General features: G+C 41.5%; 1 protein-coding gene across 1 annotated transcript; it reads right to left on the minus strand.

Moving 5' to 3' along the window:
• Positions 1-862: 862 nt before the first annotated feature.
• LOC137809110 (uncharacterized) lies at positions 863-17,299 on the minus strand. The gene is made up of 5 exons (XM_068610251.1): positions 17,113-17,299; positions 8,016-8,095; positions 7,573-7,652; positions 6,053-6,293; positions 863-1,228 (listed from the first exon to the last, which is right to left on the minus strand). Exons 1-5 carry the CDS (start codon positions 17,297-17,299, stop codon positions 863-865), a joined length of 954 nt encoding a protein of 317 aa, XP_068466352.1.
• Positions 17,300-19,275: the final 1,976 nt, after the last annotated feature.

Here is a 19,275-nt window from a genome sequence, read left to right on the forward strand (position 1 = left end):
CGCCTGGAAAGACATAAAGGGCGACGCCAGCGTGAGACGTCGCGGGCGTCGCCCACCAAAATATCAGCGAGGTTGCCTCCCCGATACCCACAGGTAGGAAAGACTGTGGAGGGAGACGAAGTCGAAGAGGGCAAAGTTAGTTACTGGCGTCACCTCCCCGATACCCACAGGTAGGAAAGACTGTGGAGGGAGATGAGACCGCCAGAACGCCAGCGAATCACTGACAGGGCGTTCCCCGATACCTATGGGAAGGAAAGACCATGGAGGGAACGACCCCCCCTCCTAAACACTCGGCGTTTCAGACACCCGAGGACGACACGGCGTTGCTGTAGCAGGCCTCTCCTTAGGCGTGGGCGTCGGGCGTTAAGGGTCAAGGAAAGGACCGTTTGGGTGTTAGAGATACCCCGTGGACGATACGGCTCCACTAGGTGAGCCACTCCATGCGCGTGGGCACTGGCGCGTGACCTTTCCCGAGCATACAAGGCCGCCCAACGAAGTGAAAGAAGCGGGTATAATACGAGCAAAACAACCGAAGCACGCGAAGGCAAAGAATGAGAATAAAATCACACAAGCAGAATTCTACATCGCGAGGACACGAAAGTAATCATACAAAAACCCAGAGTTGTAACAAGCGTGCAGACAGTTCAAAGAATTACAAATTTATCAGAGAAGGTTAAAACAAGTATAAAGGAATGGGCTGGTGATCGAGGGTGGCGGCTCAATCGTCTATCTCCAGAGGCACAACCTTTCCATCGACAATGTGGTAAGTGGAATCGCAGCTGGAAATGTCGATCCCCGGGTTCGTGCAGACTGCTTGAGCCAGAGCTTCTTGGAATCCCTCCTCGAAAGTACCCGCCATCTCCTAGATGAGGGTCTTCTTGTCCTTCTCTAGTTCTCCAATGATGGTGTCCCCGGAAGCCACCTGCTTCTCCAAAGCCTCCTTCTCCACGCGGAGTCGGTTGACCTCGATTTGCAGTTTGTCGTAGTCCGCCCGGAGAAGGCCCATAGCTTGGGTCTGGGACGCCATTTCCCCTTCCATCCGCTCCATTGCACCAGTTTGCTCACAGCAGCGGGCCTTCAAGTCCTTTTGAACTTTTTCGTAAGCTTCGACTATGTTTTGAAGGCTCGTCACCTGAACTTTGAGGGCGACTTCCCGGGCGTAGAAGTCAGTCTGGAGCTCCAACGCCTCGGCCAGTTGTCCCTCAGCTTCTGCTTTGGACTCTTGCGCCTGCTTCAGGAAGGTTTGGTAAGCTTCGTTCTGGCATCCCATGGTTTTCTTTTCCTCCTCCAGAGCAGTTACCCTTGTTTCCAAGGTCTTGAGGGTTTGAGCTTGCAGGACAGCATTTCTGGCCTGGGCGCGCCATTCAAGGGCCACCGCCAAGAAGGCCCCCAAGTAGAAAGGCATGCCTTCCTTCCTGTCGGTGCCATCTGGCATAGTTCCGCCACTGAAGCCCCTCATCAGATGCATGATTGGAGGAGGGATGGTGATGAGATCGGGGGCGGCAGCGACGGGAGCAGGGGAAGCAGAGGCTCCTACCGGTGGCGGGGGCGGGGCAGACTCAGCGCCTTCGCCCCCTTCCTCTTAGACTGTTGTGGGGGGAAGTGAGGTTGCGCTTGGAGGGTCGTCCATGAAGGGATTCCCTCCCTGGGGCGACGCCTCTAGAAGAAGAGGAACCCGCGCAGATTTCCTCCTCTTGAAGGGTGCCACACCTTCCGAGTCCTCATCATCCGATAAAATCTCCAAGACCCGTTTCCCTTTGTCAAGGGGGGTTGGAGCCGGCGACGAGGCCGCGGCTAGGGGAACGGCGGCGATGGGCAGAGGAGAGCCGGGAGTCAGAAGCGCCTCGGGGCTATGTGGAGATGACGGAGATGAGCTTAGGGGGGCTTCGGTGGTGTACGGAGGCGGCGGTGACAGAGTTGGTGGAGGGATCGGATCAGCAGCAGGGGCGGAGGAGGCGCCCGCCTTGGCGGCACGAGCCTCCTTCATCGCTTTCGCCAGCATCATCCTTTTGGAGGCGTCCATCACCGATCCTACATCGAAATAGACCAAGCAGCAGAAATCAAGGCCAAAGCAACTATACAAAATTACAAAGCGCATAGATGCGTGAGATGCAAGCAACATGACACCATGGGAAACAGGGGGAGGAAGTCGTGGGAACAAACGTCCGGTAGCAGGGTGTTCACAGCAAAGGGGAGAAGGGGAGAGTCTCCTTACCAAAGTATGTTGTTAGGGCGTGAGCATTGTATTCGCTAGCAACAAGCTTCAAGGTATCAAAAACGATCCCCAGCCCAGCCAAGGCCTTGCTTACCTCCCTGTCAGCAGGAGATAGCTCTTCCAGGGCTTTGGCCCTAAGCAGCTTAGGGCGCTCCGTCCAATAGAGGGGAAAGCCGTCCAAGGCTGTGGGGTCGTGTTTGGCGCTGCACACTCTAAAGAATTTCCCTTTCCAGTTTTTGTAAGAGTTTTGGAAGAGGGAGAGGAGGATCCTACCCGCGATCCCGGAAAAGCTTACCCAGAAGCTTTTCCCCTGCTTCTTCACTTCGAAGAAATGCAGGAAAACGTCTACGGAGGGAATGATGCCTAAGTGCCCGCAAAGGATTTGAAAACCCCTTACGAATGCCCAGCTGTTGGGATGGAGCTGGGCGGGGGCGGTATTGATTTCGGTGAGGAGTTCCCGTTCAAAGGGGGTGAATGGGAGACGCACCCCTACTCGTTTAAACACCGTCTGGTACATAAAGAAGAAAGGGTTCCCCTTTCTAGGTCTGTCGTCCACGCAGACAGGTTCCCCAGGCCTGCCGGGACGGACGGATATGTGGGCGTCGTGAGTGCGGCAGAAAGCGTTAAAGTTATACAAATGGGGATCCCCACGGTGAGCTTCCAGGTCCTGGAAGGTAGTCAGGCTGGTACACTCGTTCAAGAGCTCATCGGGGGCCCATGGGTAGTAGGCTTTGTAGTTGGACTTGGGGGTCTTGGGGGAGGAATCAGGCTCCGCGTTCATGCGCGTCATGGTGTGAATAAATAGCTGGAGAAAGAAGAGAGGAAAAAGGTTTTAACAAGTGTAGCCATGACAGGAAGGGGGGTGAACCCCAGGAAACATCACCCACGCGAGAAAACCCAGAAAGAAGGAGAAGGGAACAGAGAAGGAAGGAGAAGCGGAAGAACGCAGTAATGCATGAATGTCAACAGTCCCAGGCAGTTCAATAAATCATACAATGCGACGAAAGGGAAGAGTCGTGAGTATTCGAAAATCATACCTTTGCTGTCAAAGTGAAGGCGAAAGAAGAGCACAGGAAGGAGAGAACAGCAATTGCAGAGAAAAGAGGTTTGAAGACGATGAACAGTGTAGAGACGCAGAGGGAATGAATGTAACAGTGGGGTGAGCGTGGGGTTTGCGGGTAACTTGAACATTACATTTGCAACCCAAGAGGCGCTAACTAAGAGCCGTGAGATCGTGCCACGTGTCAAAGGATTAAGCACTCAAGAGGAGCGCAAGAGGTTCTTAAGGATGACCGCATGATGAACCACGTGGCACGCGATTAAGCGTAGCCCCAAAAGGTGTTATTCTCCCCGTTTCAGAGGATGTCCAATCAGTCATTAAGAGCGCTCCTATGGTTCAGAGAGTGTCACGTCAATAATTCGAGAATTGTTGAGTCAGCAGGGAGCGACACGTCATCAGGGTGGCACGTGGACGGCGTGGGCGAGGCCTTAGTCTTTACGCTGAAGACAAGTCTTCGGCTTAAGACTGGGGGGCTTGTGTACCGTCCCGTACCCGGGCGTTGACTAAGTCAAGGTCAAAGTCAACACCAGGGGTCAAAGTCAACACAAGGCGTTGCCTAGGTGAAGAGACGCTAAGTGTCAGCATCGTCAAGAAGAGGCGTCGCCAAGGGAGAAGGCGTCGCCAAGGGAGAAGGCGTCGCCTAGGTGAAGGCGTCGCCCAACCAGGGCGTCGCCAGATCAAACATTACTAAAGCAAGGCAATCACAGTGTGGTTCCCCGATACCCATGGGTAGGAAAGACCATGGAGGGAGCGACGCCGTGGGAAGGCCTCAGGTCCCGATAATCCGGGGCAGTGATAAAGAGAAGGAAAAGGTGGCTTCAAGGCCATAGTGATAGCACCAGTGTAGGGCAGCCTGACTCGTAAAGTACCCCTGCCGCCCCAGAGACGCCTTTGGGACAGATACGACTCAAGAGGAAGGTCACGCCCAGGGTAGCCGGGTGCAGGGTACGAGAGGAAGGCAGATACGCTCTCAAAGTAAGTGACTAGATGATTGGGGGCATGAGTTGGCACCCAAAAAGTCACCCCTAGCGCAGTAGCACTCCCAGGCAGGAGGACTCACACGTAGAAACGTCCCCAGATGGGGTTATGGCGTCGTGAGGCCCTCCACGTGTATGACAGCCAGGTCAGAATAGAAACACCCTTTAGTCAGGTGCCAGGTAATTAAAGTCATTCGATACAGTTTCCGTTTCGAGCGTTCAGGTACTATAATGGCTCCCAAGCGTTTCAACGTCTTAAATGCGCTACGTTTTCTAATTAGACGCTTTAATTGAGCGCGTTACGTTTGTGAATAAAAGCGCTTTAAGGCGCTTTAAATGCTTGGGTAGTTTAAATAGCGCAGAGAATGTTGGGAACGGGGGGGGGGGACGTTTTGGCAAATTTTCCCAAAATACACTCCAGTTGCTTGCTCGAAGTCGTGAGGCTACACACAAGGGACTGGAAAAGAGGTGGTTTTCTAGAGCGAGAATATACACACAATACACAGTTCTTTTTACCACCTTCAGAGTGCCCTACGCGGTGCTCAGATACGGAGGTGCCCAGTTTTGGTGTTTCTTGCTGGCTGACTTGAGCGTCGGAGTGCAAACGGCCGCTAGGGCGCCCTTTTGTCCTCTTTTTGCAGGAATCCACAGGTAACCAGTGGGAAGGAGTCCCTAGCTGACGGTTGAGGTCCCGCATGAAGACGTCCCAGTCAACTGGACGGAACACCAGTTAAATTTAAAGATACATTGTTAGGATACCATAACCCAACATCCTTAGATCCTTGTAAGTATTTCAAAATTCTCTTTGCTGCATTGTAGTGTGACTCCTTTGGATCAGATTGATATCTAGCACATAAGCACACAACAAACATAATGCCAGACCTGCTAGCAGTTAAGTATAATAAAGAACCAATTAAACCCCTGTACTTATATTGGTCCACTGATTTTCCTACAGAATCTTGATCCAGCTGGCAGCTTGTTGAAATAGGAGTGTTGATTGCTTTGCATTGATCCATATCAAACCTCTTAAGCAGCTCCTTGCAATATTTTTCTTGGCTTATGAAAATTCCATCCTTGAGTTGTTTCACTTGTAGTCCAAGGAAGAAATTCATTTCCCCTAACATTGACATCTCAAACTCACTCTTCATTGTTTTTACAAAGTCTTCACACATCTCTTCATTTGTGGATCCAAAGATAATATCATCCACATAGACTTGCACAAGTATAATGTCTTCTCTTTTCTTCTTTATGAACAGGGTTTTATCATAATTGTCACGATTATATCCTTTAGAGAGCAGAAATTCACTTAGCCTCTCATACCATTGCCTAGGTGCCTGCTTCAATCCATATAACACCTTCTTAAGCATGTACACATGCTTTGGATTTTTATGATCTTCGGACCCTGGAGGCTTGTAAGCTGGAAAATCCTAGGAGTAATCTGACAGCTTCAAGACGTGCTACTGGTGCATAGGTTTCACCAAAATCAATTCCCTCTTCTTGGTTATAACCTTTAGTAACCAGCCTTGCTTTATTTCTAGTGATAGCCCCATGTTCATCCATCTTGTTCCTGTACACCCACTTGGTTCTTATGATATTCATCTCATGCTTTCTTGGAACCAAAGTCCACACTTCATTGTATTCAAACTGGTTCAGTTCTTCCTGCATTGCTGTTATCCAATTGTTGTCTTGCAGTGCTTCTTCCAGACTTTTAGGCTCAATCTGTGAAACAAAGGCCACTGTTCTGCAAAAATTATTAAGTGAATTCCTTGTTGAGACTCCTTTCTCAATTTTACATATTACATTGTCTAGTGTAAGATCCCTGGGTGTCTTCCATTCCTTAGGCAATCCTGCATTCACAGTAGATTCTTTGACAGAATTTTGATTAGTTGCATCAAGCTCACTAGATTGATTCTTTTGCAAAATGGTTCTTAAATCATCCATACCAGGTTCATCCAGAACAGATTTGGGTACAGAGAAATCTGTTTCATCAAATACAACATGTATAGATTCTTCTACTGCAAGCAATCTTTTGTTATACACTCTATAAGCATGACCATTTATAGCATATCCAATATGTATTCCCTCATCTGATTTAGGATCAAATTTCCCCAGATTGTCTTTACCATTATTTAGAACAAAACATTTGCAGCCAAAAACCCTAAGATGTCTAATGCTAGGCTTCCTACCTTTATACAATTCATAGGGATTTTTCTTAAGAATTGGTCTAATCAAAGTTCTGTTAAGCACATAAGAAGCAGTGTATACTGCATCAGCCCAAAAATATTTAGGTAAACCAGATTCATTTAACATGGTCCTAGCTAACTCTTCTAGTGACCTATTCTTCCTTTCAACTACACCATTTTGTTGGGGTGTCCTAGGAGCAGAATAACTATGTGTGATCCCATGTTTTTCACAATATCTATCAAATTTTGCATTTTGAAATTCTCCCCCATGATCACTACGAATCTGTTTTATCCTATTTTCATTTTCATTATGCAGAACCTTAGCAAGTTTCTTAAAGGCTTTATATGCATCATTTTTAGAAGCAAGAAACAAGGTCCATGTATATCTTGAAAAGTCATCAACAATCACCAAGGCATAGTAATTTCCAGCTAAGCTAGCAGTCCTAGATGGTCCAAACAAGTCCATATGTAAAACATCCAAAGCTTTATTTGTAGAAACCACATCTTTAGATTTAAATGAAGTTCTTATCTGTTTTCCCTTTACACAAGCATCACACAATCTGTTATTCTAAAATTTTATGTTTGGTAAACCAGAAACTAGTTCCTTAGACTTTAGCTTATTCAAGTGATTTGTGTGAATATGAGCTAGCCTCTTATGCCACAGCCATAACTCATCACTTTTAGACAACAAACACTCATTTTCATAACAGCTCTTTATAATATCTAGGAGATAGATGTTGTTTACCCTTTTTCCAGTGAACAACACCTTACAAAAAATTTCATTTGAAATTGTACAGGTGTTGGCTTCGAAATTGACCTTGTATCCCTTGTCACACAGCTGACTAATGCTTAGAAGACTATGTTTTAGCCCTTCAACATACAGTACATTCTCAATAGTGGTTGAGTCTTTAGTACCAACATCTCCTCTTCCACGAATTTTTCCTCTATTGTTGTCCCCATATGTGACATGCCCTTCAGCTTTGAGTTTCAGATTTATGAATTGGGTCACATCACCAGTCATGTGCTTTGAGCAGCCACTGTCCAGGTACCACTGATTTTTCCTGCTGTTTTTCTGCAAAAAAACATATTTAGCATGTATGGTACCCCTTTTAGTCTAGGGTCCACCATGATTAATACCTTTCCTTAGGAAGCCATTTGGCCAATCCTTTAGGAACAAGATACCTTCTAGCTTTACACGTTCTAGATATATGACCAGACTTCATACAGTAAAAACATGTTGCAGTATGCATTGTTTTTGAACAACTAAAAGAAGAAAAACCTATTTTGGAAGGAACCAAAAAACTGGATAACTTTTTCACATTGCTTTTCATTTCAGAATTATATCCTAGACCATTTTTATTAAAAACGGCATTCTGTGAACCTAATAAAGTTTCAAGATTTTCTCTTCCTTTGGTGAAATTTGAAAGTGTTTTTAACAAATATTCAACCTGTTTTTCCAGCTTCTTACAATTATCACAGGTTTTTATTGATGCATGCAAACAAGTTAATTCAAGGCTTACCAATTCAGTTTTAGCTTTGTGCAGTTCTTCTTCAAGAGCTTTGACCTTAGGTTCAAGTACCCTATTTACTCTATTCAATTTGTTGCAAATTACAGCTAATCTGTTTGCTTCATCATGTGTTTCCTTAAATGCAATTACAGCTGATCATAATTTTCAAAATCAGTAGAAAAATCACTTACTGAATCAGAATTAGATTCTTCATCATTCACCATAAAGCACAGATTTGCTTCCTCACTTTCGGTTGAGGAATTACTAGATGAGGATACATCATTTTCTTCCCATCAGATGTATGCTCTTTTGCTTTTGCTTCTTTCACTCTTCTTGCTTGCTGATTTTTCTTTGTTTTGATTGTTTGGACAATCAACCTTTATATGACCTGGTTTACCACATCCAAAACAAGTGTAATTGGAAGAATTTGAATCATTGGGTTTAGAGTACCTCTTTCTTTGTTGAGTTCTATCACGGTTTTTCTTTCTAAGAAACCTACTGAATTTTCTGGTGAGCAGACTCAAAGTCTCATCATGTTCAGGATCATCTTCTTCCTCACTTGTATCATGTTCCATGGTAGTTTTTAGGGCAATTCCTTTGGCTTTCTTCTCCACAGTTTCTTGTTCTTTCAATCTTTTCAGCTCTATTTCATGCTCCATCAGCTTTCCAAAAAGTGCAGCAGTGGACATCTTGGATAAATCTCTGGATTCTGGTATTGCTGTTACCTTAGGCTGCCAGCTCCTATCAAGGCATTTTAGCACCTTTATTTTGAGCTCTTCCTTGTCAAAGACTTTACCAAGGCCAGTGAGGTGATTTACAATATGTGTAAATCATTTCTGCACATTTGCAATACTTTCTTCTGATTGCATTCTGAACAGTTCGTATTCCTGAATTAGTGAGTGCTTCCTTGCCCGTTTCACATCATCAGTCCCTTCATGAGTTACCTCTAGTACCTCCCACATCTCCTTAGCTGAGTTGCATTGAGAGACTCTAAAGAACTCATCCATATTCAGTGCAGAGGTGATGATATTCTTGGCTAAGGAGTCATATTGGGCCTTCTTCTTCTCGGTTTCACTCCATTCAGACCAAGGCTTCTTTATTGTTTCTTCTTTGACAACCTGCATAGGTATAAAAGGTCCACTGACCACTGCATCCCAGATCCCCATGTCAATAGACTCCATAAAGATTTTCATCCTGATTTTCCAGAAAGCATAGTTAACACCACCAAACATAGGAGGTCTATTAATAGACGCACCTTCAGCAAAAGGCATTTTAAACTCAGACATCATGCATACACTTGAGCAAAATACAAGCCCTAGCTCTTGATACCAATTGTTAGAGTTAACCAGTGTCTAAGATCAAGAGGGGAGGGGTGAATTGAGCTAATCAAATTTTCGCAAAACAATCTAATTTACTATATAACAGAGGTGAAAAGAACAGATTGATATTAAATGGAACAGATTGTTTTTACAGATGAATCTATCACAATTAAAACAAGATCGGCATAGTTTAGATCAACCAGTAGCAATACCAGAACCAAATTGATTCACTTTCTCAGTTATAAAGTTTCAGTTTAAGGTACAAGATTAATCAATTTTTACTTAACATAATCCATCTAGAATAATGAACCAAATGTCACAGTTTAATTAAAGGAACCAGTTCACCCTTCTTATCCTATTACAGATTCACACAGCAACTTGATTTATGATTAGAGGATTGATTAACAAGTTAGAACGGCAGATTTAACCAAGTCCAGAATTAAGAGATTTAGTTTCAATATAACAAATTCCTTTCTTGATAGATTATGTGAAATTACAGAAATAAGAGCAGGGATGAGAAAAGAAACACACAAGAATTTTTATACTGGTTCTCACTCCAAGGTGTAATCCACTAAAAACTGATACAATCAATTACAAACACACAGCAGTTCTTGAACCCTTCAAGAACCTCAACAATCAAGGCTGAAAAACACTATTCCAGCATACCTTGCACTCCAAGAAACCCTATCTAGAGTGACTAACACTTAAAACCAATACAAGAATGAATAAGGAAGAGATTACACCTGAAACAATGTTGCAAGAACATAAACCAGTTGTTCTATTTGCTCAAAGACAGTACCAACACCTTCATCCAGCACAAGGTTCTTCAAGAACAAGCTCACATGTATTTCACTTTTGAAAAACCTTTGCAAAACCTTTTCAAATCACTTTCTCACACACAAAATGTTGTATCTCTTGTTAAAACTGTGATTCCTCAGCATCCCTTTACGTGAGAAGGACATTTTATTTTATAGAGAACAGTTTCTAACCACTTTTAAAAATTAGTTACAAAGCAGTTAGCAAAACAACAGATTGATTCTAAAAAACAACAGGTTAAAAGTTGATAAAGCTGCCAGCTCAACTTAACTGAAATAACAGACTGAGCTGTACCTTTGGTGCCCTAACAGAATTTCGAAAAGCCTTTAACAGAGAAGAAATAAACCGATTGCTTCTCAATAAAACAGATTTATTTTTGTACTGAATCAAACCATTTAAGAAAACTTCAAAAAGCTTTTCCAAAACCGTTTAACCACATCATGAGCTTGATCTTACTACCTTGATTTGGCATCTAGGATGGGTCATGCAGCAAAAGGCAACCTTGACAACACACAAGCTTAAACAACAGAATCATCTAAAACATATAGCAACCTACAAAGCAAACTAGCTAACATCTACATCAAACACACTAAGACTAGGTAGAAATGAGCTTCATCCATCTTCAACATGGCTAAGTTCTTTCTAAATTGGGATTGAATGTAATTTACCTTGATCAAATGTATTCTTGGTGATATATATATATATATATATATATATATATATATATATAATTCTCTTTTCTACTTGTTCTTGGTATTTTCGTTTTATGCTTATTGCTTGATTCTGTCTGATCAATAGAGTCTTGATTTCGATCCTTAAATTTAATTGTAAAGTACCTTTAAGGATCTAAAATAAACTAAAATACTTGATAACTTGTAATGTTAGGAATAGATTCCAGGTTATTGATTGCATTATAATTTTTTTCCTAAAGCTGGATAATTTGTTAAATATCTGAGGAATTAGTGTTTGAGAAATTATCTTATGAATTTCATCTGTGAGGAATCTAGATGAATGACTTTAAATTAAGCATCAAGAATAAGTAGTTTTGAGTATTATGTATTATATTATTCCAAAATACAAATGATTGAGATAGACGCAATTCAATCCCAAGTATCTTTCTCTGTAATTGATAAGTTAGTTTTGTTACGTCCTGAATCAAACCCTAACTCTCCGAGTTATTTGTGAAATCTTTAATTTGGTTATGAACAAAGTCTCAAAATTATTTTCTATACTCAATGAGTTTTATAACAGAACATCTTAATTAGAATTGTTCTCTGTGGCTTCGACATTCGTACTTTAAATAGTACTATATTACAGTTGATTCGGTACACTTGCCGAGAAATATCAACATTGGTCCCTGGGAGCAACCTCTCCCTTCGGCTCTTCCTGGTCTGTCTCAAGGTATTCCTTCAAGAATTTGTGCTTCACCAAGCCCGCCAATTTGTAACCCAGAGTTATACATCGCTCAATGTCGTGCCCAAATCCCTTGTGGAATTCGCACCAGACCTACTTTCGTGGCCCTAGATTCCTGTCAGACTTCTGAGGAAACTTCATCTTTTCCATGACCCCTGGTACTCTCAGCAATTCCTTGTAAGATACTCGAAATTTGGGTCGAAATGCCAAGTCTTCTCGGGCCTTCGCCTTGGGCACGTTCTTCCTGGTTAGGTATGGCGCGTGCCTCGAGTCCGTTCTCTTCTCATTCAAAGTTTTGCTGATCCTTAGAGCTCAGGATCGGCTACCCTCCTTGGGCTTAGTCTACCCTGAATACGAGTTATTGTGCTTCACGGACACAGCCTCTTCTGCGTTGATATAAGCGACAGCCCGCCAACGTATTTTGACGAATGTCTCTGCTAGATTCTTGATAAGTGAGTCGCTAAATGGTCCTGCCATGATTCCTTGTTCGAAGGAGTTGACCTTCACGACCTCGTCATGGGTTTGGAGCTTCACTGTAAATGCCCAGAACCTGTTTAAGTATTTTTTTAGACTCCTCTTGCCTCTGTTTCACGCTAAAAAGGTCATATAAAATCGGAGGTTTGACCTGGTTGACAGAGAATTGTGCCTGAACAGCTCAGAAAACTGGTCGAAAGAGGTGATGTGGCCATCAGGAAGCCCACTAAACCACTGCAACATTGTACCTGTGAATGTACCCATGAACATCTTGCAATGGATAACATTTATTCCCTCATAAATAATCATCTGGGCATTGAACGCCGTGAGATGGTTTTCAGGGTCTTCTACCCCCGTGAAAATGATATTGGGTGTGATGTAATATGGTGACACAAACTCATCCATGATTGCCTGCGTGAATGGCTTGGGACAAACTGATGTGATTCCAATAGCCACATAGAACAAGATTCTTGACACTTTGAGGAATCACCTTGAGCTGGAAAATAAAGAGGCACTTTCTTAGAAGTTGGATCATGGTTCTAAGTCAAGAACTCACCAAAACAAGTACCAATTCCCAAACTCATTTGGATGAACCAAATATTGTCAAATTGAATCAACAAAGGAATTATAAAAGAGAAGACCGAACAGAATTAAAACACAAACAAATGTACCAAACAGAATTTAGAAAACCAAAACATAGGTGCTGGAAAATTAAGGACAGCCGAACCAAAAAATGCTCAAGAACACAAGACAACAAGAGTAATTGAAAGAGAAGAAAGGAAGGAGAAGAGAATGCTCATGAAGATGGAAGATAGGTTGGATGATCACGCCACTAGAAGTATGGATGCTCCTAGATGAGTGTGGAAGCCGCCACTTGAGGAAACCATGGTCCTTCAAGATAAGACTAGAGTAGAAGCTCAAAAGCTCTCCAAATGCTCACTCCAATTTTGAGTATAGTTTCTTTAGATGAATTCAAATCTCAATTTTACAAAGGAAGCACCTCTATTTATAGCCTAAGGTGCTGAAAAATAGGTGGGAAATTTCAAATAAACTCATTTGAAATTCCCACCAAAAACAAGTCACATGGGAGGTGTGACCTTTTTCTACTATGACACCTCCCAAAAACTACACCTACACCACTCTCCTAAGTCACATGGACAATGTGACTTTATTTTACATTTTCACACACCTTTATTTAATAACCAAACCTCCTAAAACTATACAAGAGTATTTCAAAGCTTGGCCTTGCCCCTCATGGGATGGACTTGGGCTCTTTGGGCTTTGGCCTTCTTGGGCTTGGGCTTGGGCTTTGGGCTTGGGCCTCATCTTTATTTTATTTCTTCTTTTAATTTTGAGAAGACTAGAAGGAAGAACTTCAAATGTGAGGGTGGATGTCCTCTTCCTCCATTAATAAAAGCCTCCTTTATTTGATTCTCATCATACTCCTCGAGTTGGAGAGAATTCGTCCACGAATTCTGAATCCCTGCATATAACAAAGTCAGTTTAGTTTTACAATTAAAAGTGGAAGAAAAATGTAAACATGACTTATCTTTTGTAAACAATGGGATTTCAGAAAAGGAGGTTCTATAAATCGACCAAGTTGGAAAAATTTGTTTGGGAATGATGATATCTTTTGGGAAAAGGCATCTTAAATGGTGAAAACCATTAGGAGGTATGAAATCATCCCTAACACTTTTTAACCAAGATGGTGTTGAAATAGAAACCTTGGGTAATGAAAAAGATAAGGAAGGAAAACACCTTGGAGGTGAAAGGAGAAGACTCATGTCAACTTGTTCTTCTTTGTCTTTTTTATTTTGACTTGTGGGAAGTGGGTGAGTTAGGTCTTGTGTTACCTTGTTTATCTTTAAGATTTGCTTTTGTGGACAATGAAGAGCTATGTGCCCAAAACCTAAACATTTAAAACATTTGATATTTGAAGTTTTGGTAGGTGACTTAGGAGTAGAAAGATTTGTAGTAGAAACTTTGTTTGGAAACATGGTTTGTTTGGAAAAATTGGAAGGACAATTTTGAGTAGACATTTTGTTGGCATCCTTCCTAGAAGAGTTGTAGAAATTATAATCATGAGTATTTTTGAAAGTTGTTTTCAAAAGATAGGATTGTACCTTGATGGCTTGGCGAAACACTTTCTTTAAAGAAGAGTACTCATTTAATTCTACAATTTCTCTAATATCTCTTCTCAAACCACGTACAAACCATTTTAGCTTTGACTCTTCATTAGCATGCATATTCATTTTAGTCAAAGTTGTTTCAAAATCTTTAATGTATTCTTCTACCATCCTATGTCCTTGAGGAAGCCTTTGGAACTTCAACAAGTGTTCCTTCCTAGAAGGAGGAACAAACCTCGCGCGCATACACTCTTTCAAAGCATTCCAAGAAACCACGGGAGGTTTCTTGCGATATATAATGTCCATTACAATTTTATGCCACCATTCTTTGGCATAGCCCAAAAAGGATAAAGAAACTATTCTAAGTTTTTGGTCATCTTGGACCTTATACACATGAAAATAATGATCAACCTTAGTCTCCCATTCTAAATACACATTAGGATCACTATCACCATTAAAACTAGGGACTTTTTTACAAGCAATGTTGAACACTTGGTGATATCTTTGGTCACGGTTATAGCTCTCTTCATGAGAATGATGGTGATGCCTCCTTCTTCTATGTTCTTCTTCACCAAGGACTGAAGCTTTGGAAGGAGAATGCTGTTTGTAAGATGCACCACTTGAATAGCCAGCCATTTTGCAAATAAAAAACAGCAAACACACAAAAACAGCAAACAAGTTAAGAAACAAAATTAGCAAAAACAGTGAGCTTGGCAATGAAACTGCCGAAGTGAAATGAGGCTGAAAAAAGAGATCACTCTCAAAGAAATAATGTTCTTGCACCAATCTGATCTTGAGGCCTTGGAATCCTCAAATGAAATATGTCAAAGCAAGCACACCAATCTTAAGAGCAAACCACCACAAAACCAAAGAAACAATAAAGACAAACAAGAAAAGGTATAAGCAAGGAAAGGTAATTGCAAAAGGAATACTATATGTAAGACAAACTCAAAGAATAAGAATGAAAGACAATCAAGAAAATAAAGAACTCAATGAGAAAAGTAGGCACACAAAAGAATACCTAAGGAAAAGCACTAGAGTAGATGAAGAAAACAAAAATATTAGCTACTGGAAAAAAAAAAAAAAATTATGCAAACTGTGTTTGATATTCACTGATTTAACTGGAACGTTGTAGAGCGAACTGGATTATGAAATTTATACCACAGAAACTTCAAGATGTTAACTCAATAATGGCACTGGAATCAATTAAAAACAGTAAGCCAATTGAGAGAAATAAATTTTTTTAAAATCACTGCCAGATTACCGTATTTTTTTCGGCAGGAATGTACACTTTTTTTATTTTATTTATCATTTTTTGTGTACTTCATATTTTTGAATGATTCTTTTTTCTATTCTTTTCTAACACTTTGAATATCTCAAATCCAGAATTTCAGAATTTTACAGTACGTAAATCAGTTGCAATAAGGAAAAACAGTAAGCACTCTTTTCAGAAACAGAGGAAACCTAATAGGAATAAAAAAAACAGAATGATGAACTAGCAAAGACATAATAGAAAATGATGTATTGGAACTTGTATAGGTCTAGAATACAAGTATGAACTCAATTCTAAAAAGAAAATGCACAAAGGATCAACATCAATTCAGAAAATTATATGACACCAAAGCAAGAAACAATCAAAACAATAAAAGTACTACTAGAAGTAATGACATATATGGAATAACATGACTAAGACACAACTTGACATGATTCAAAAATTAAAAGACACAACACAAATTGTAACAAATGAAAGGAAGCTTAAGGTAAACTCTAGGAAGGATAATGCCATTCCAAAAGAGCAACCATACTCATAAGAATTATGAGTGCCATAAACCTTTCCTCAAACACTTGGAGCAAAAGAAAAACAGCAAGAAAACTCAATTAAAATTCTAAAACAGAAACTTAAATTGCAAGAAATTAAAAAGAGCTCTTGAAATAAAGTGCACACAACTCAACAATTAAACAAGAATGAACCTAAGACTCATGATACCACATGATGTGATTCCAATAGCCACATAGAACAAGATTCTTGACACTTTGAGGAATCACCTTGAGCTGGAAAATAAAGAGGCACTTTCTTAGAAGTTGGATCATGGTTCTAAGTCAAGAACTCACCAAAACAAGTACCAATTCCCAAACTCATTTGGATGAACCAAATATTGTCAAATTGAATCAACAAAGGAATTATAAAAGAGAAGACCGAACAGAATTAAAACACAAACAAATGTACCAAACAGAATTTAGAAAACCAAAACATAGGTGCTGGAAAATTAAGGACAGCCGAACCAAAAAATGCTCAAGAACACAAGACAACAAGAGTAATTGAAAGAGAAGAAAGGAAGGAGAAGAGAATGCTCATGAAGATGGAAGATAGGTTGGATGATCACGCCACTAGAAGTATGGATGCTCCTAGATGAGTGTGGAAGCCGCCACTTGAGGAAACCATGGTCCTTCAAGATAAGACTAGAGTAGAAGCTCAAAAGCTCTCCAAATGCTCACTCCAATTTTGAGTATAGTTTCTTTAGATGAATTCAAATCTCAATTTTACAAAGGAAGCACCTCTATTTATAGCCTAAGGTGCTGAAAAATAGGTGGGAAATTTCAAATAAACTCATTTGAAATTCCCACCAAAAACAAGTCACATGGGAGGTGTGACCTTTTTCTACTATGACACCTCCCAAAAACTACACCTACACCACTCTCCTAAGTCACATGGACAATGTGACTTTATTTTACATTTTCACACACCTTTATTTAATAACCAAACCTCCTAAAACTATACAAGAGTATTTCAAAGCTTGGCCTTGCCCCTCATGGGATGGACTTGGGCTCTTTGGGCTTTGGCCTTCTTGGGCTTGGGCTTGGGCTTTGGGCTTGGGCCTCATCTTTATTTTATTTCTTCTTTTAATTTTGAGAAGACTAGAAGGAAGAACTTCAAATGTGAGGGTGGATGTCCTCTTCCTCCATTAATAAAAGCCTCCTTTATTTGATTCTCATCACAAACTCTCAAGGGCGCATTCAAACCTCGCTCCCTTGTGGAGCGTTGATCACATTGTTGTAGACTCTTACGCAATTCCTCGTTGGCCTTGCGCAACTCCTCACTGTTTGCTTGCGAAGCATCTATCTCTGCCATCAGTTGATCTTGCCTAAGCACTTGCTCATCACGGGCTTCCACAATGAGCTTCTCCTGCTCATCTTTAGCTTTTGCCATTGGCCTCTTCTGCTTGACTTTAGCTTCTTGTTGGATCCTCTCCTGCTCTTGCCTGTACTTCTTGTTGGCTTCCTAGAGAGCTCTTACGGTGTACATGAGTTGTTGTAAGGTGGGGACCTCACTTCCTTCAGATCCCATAGGTCCTTGCCTAGTGTTCCTCATATCGCTGGAAAACTCAAACACAATTATGGATGGGATCAAGTTTTATCGAGCCCCACAGTAGGCGCCAAATGTTCTTGTTGTTTGACTTTCTCACCGGTTGACTCTGGTGAGAAGCTCCACTTACGATCTTTCTCCTCTTGAATCTTGTTCTACGTCTTTTTGTTGCACTGGAACGTGGCTCCGTTGAAACAGAGGGGGCTCTACCTGTTGATCACACTCTAACGATCAAGTTGGTGAGAGCTTACTAAAATAAAATAAGTATTCAGTTTCAGTCTCAGAAACAACGTACCTTTATCTGGGGTCTCAAACCCCTTTTATAGCTTACTCGTTTAACAACTTTCATCCACGAGAATCTAATCTCAACCGAAAGCATACGTAACAAAAAAAAATGTTTATGGCCACCTTCACTCTCGGTGCTACAACATAAAAGAATTTTATCTCTACTGAGAGTATAAAATAATAACAAAAAAACCACCTGCCAACAGGACACCACCTTAGGCGCTAACAGCGGGGAAATACTCTATTTACATGGGCACCCTTACTCACGGTGCAACGTTATCTTTTCAACATGCATGTAACTTAACCACTATGTGCCCTCAAAGGCACAGTTAGGTTAAAATATATTCTACTAGTAACCTTATATTAACATATAATAAAAATATTATCTTAATTATTCTTTAACAGGCTTACCAATATAATTGGGCCAAAACTCACGACCCGCACCATGGTCCCAACTACCAAGATGACCTACCCACACCCGTGCACCGAGCTCTGAGCACTGAGCGCTATATTCGGTACACAAGCTCCCCAGGCTCGAGCAAAGCTTGGCTGAGCGAAGAGGCTTTTTTAGTGCTTTGGTGGCTGACACGGCAGTTTCTCGGTGGGTTAGGTGTGGCACAGTGCACGAAGCATGTCTGAGGTGACGTCTCACCACACTCAATATTAGGCGTAGACATGGCACTTTCATCAATGGTAGGAAACCGTTGCCGCTTAACATTCCTTCAATCGCATAAACCAACGTTTGAAACCCATTTCACCTTCATTGTTTCATTTCTAAAACCTCCAAAAACCCTTTGCGCTCTTCTTAGCTTCCTCTGCCCGCTCCCTCGCGCACTCGAATTAATATAATCCAAGTAGCCAAGAAGATGACCAAGGACTCAAGAGACAATTCACACTGTGATCACTCATCTCAGTAATCAAGTCAAGGCCCCACCAAATATCAGACAGACTTTACTAGAAGAAGAACTTGGCATAGACCAGAACAACAATTGTTCTTTCTTCTGGTGTTCTTAAAAGACAAAAACATGTTTGTAAATAATTTGGGCTCACTTTTGGAGTCCAAATAGCAAAATAGGCTAAAGTAGGTTCACATAGCATAAAAGGGAGTGTACTTAGCGAAATGGGTTTGTACCAAGCCCACTTTTTCAAGACAAGGCACCTAGAATTAGAGTTTTTAACCTTCCTTCTAGAAGTTATGCCTAAAGATGCGGTTTTGACAATGGTCAACACCCTAGGCAACCCCTCTCCCTTGCCATTTCTACCTTTCACCCATCTTGCCCACCAAGGCACCCCTTCCTATAATAGGGTGTCTTGCCTCATGTATTTTCAACTTGAAATTGGAAGTAAAGAAACTCTGCTTGAGTGAATTTGTGAGTCTGAGTACTCTGAGTTATTTAGGTCTTATCTTGGGTGGGTAACATCCCAAGTGGCGGCTCTGCTTTTATCTTGGGTGGGTAATATCTCAAGTGGCGACTCTTGTGTCACTCATCTTAGAGACCCTCTACTCCAAGTGGTGTGGCTTCCTTTCTCCCCAT

Source organism: Phaseolus vulgaris, chromosome 2, assembly GCF_000499845.2.
Source record: "Phaseolus vulgaris cultivar G19833 chromosome 2, P. vulgaris v2.0, whole genome shotgun sequence".
Lineage (NCBI taxonomy): Eukaryota > Viridiplantae > Streptophyta > Magnoliopsida > Fabales > Fabaceae > Phaseolus > Phaseolus vulgaris.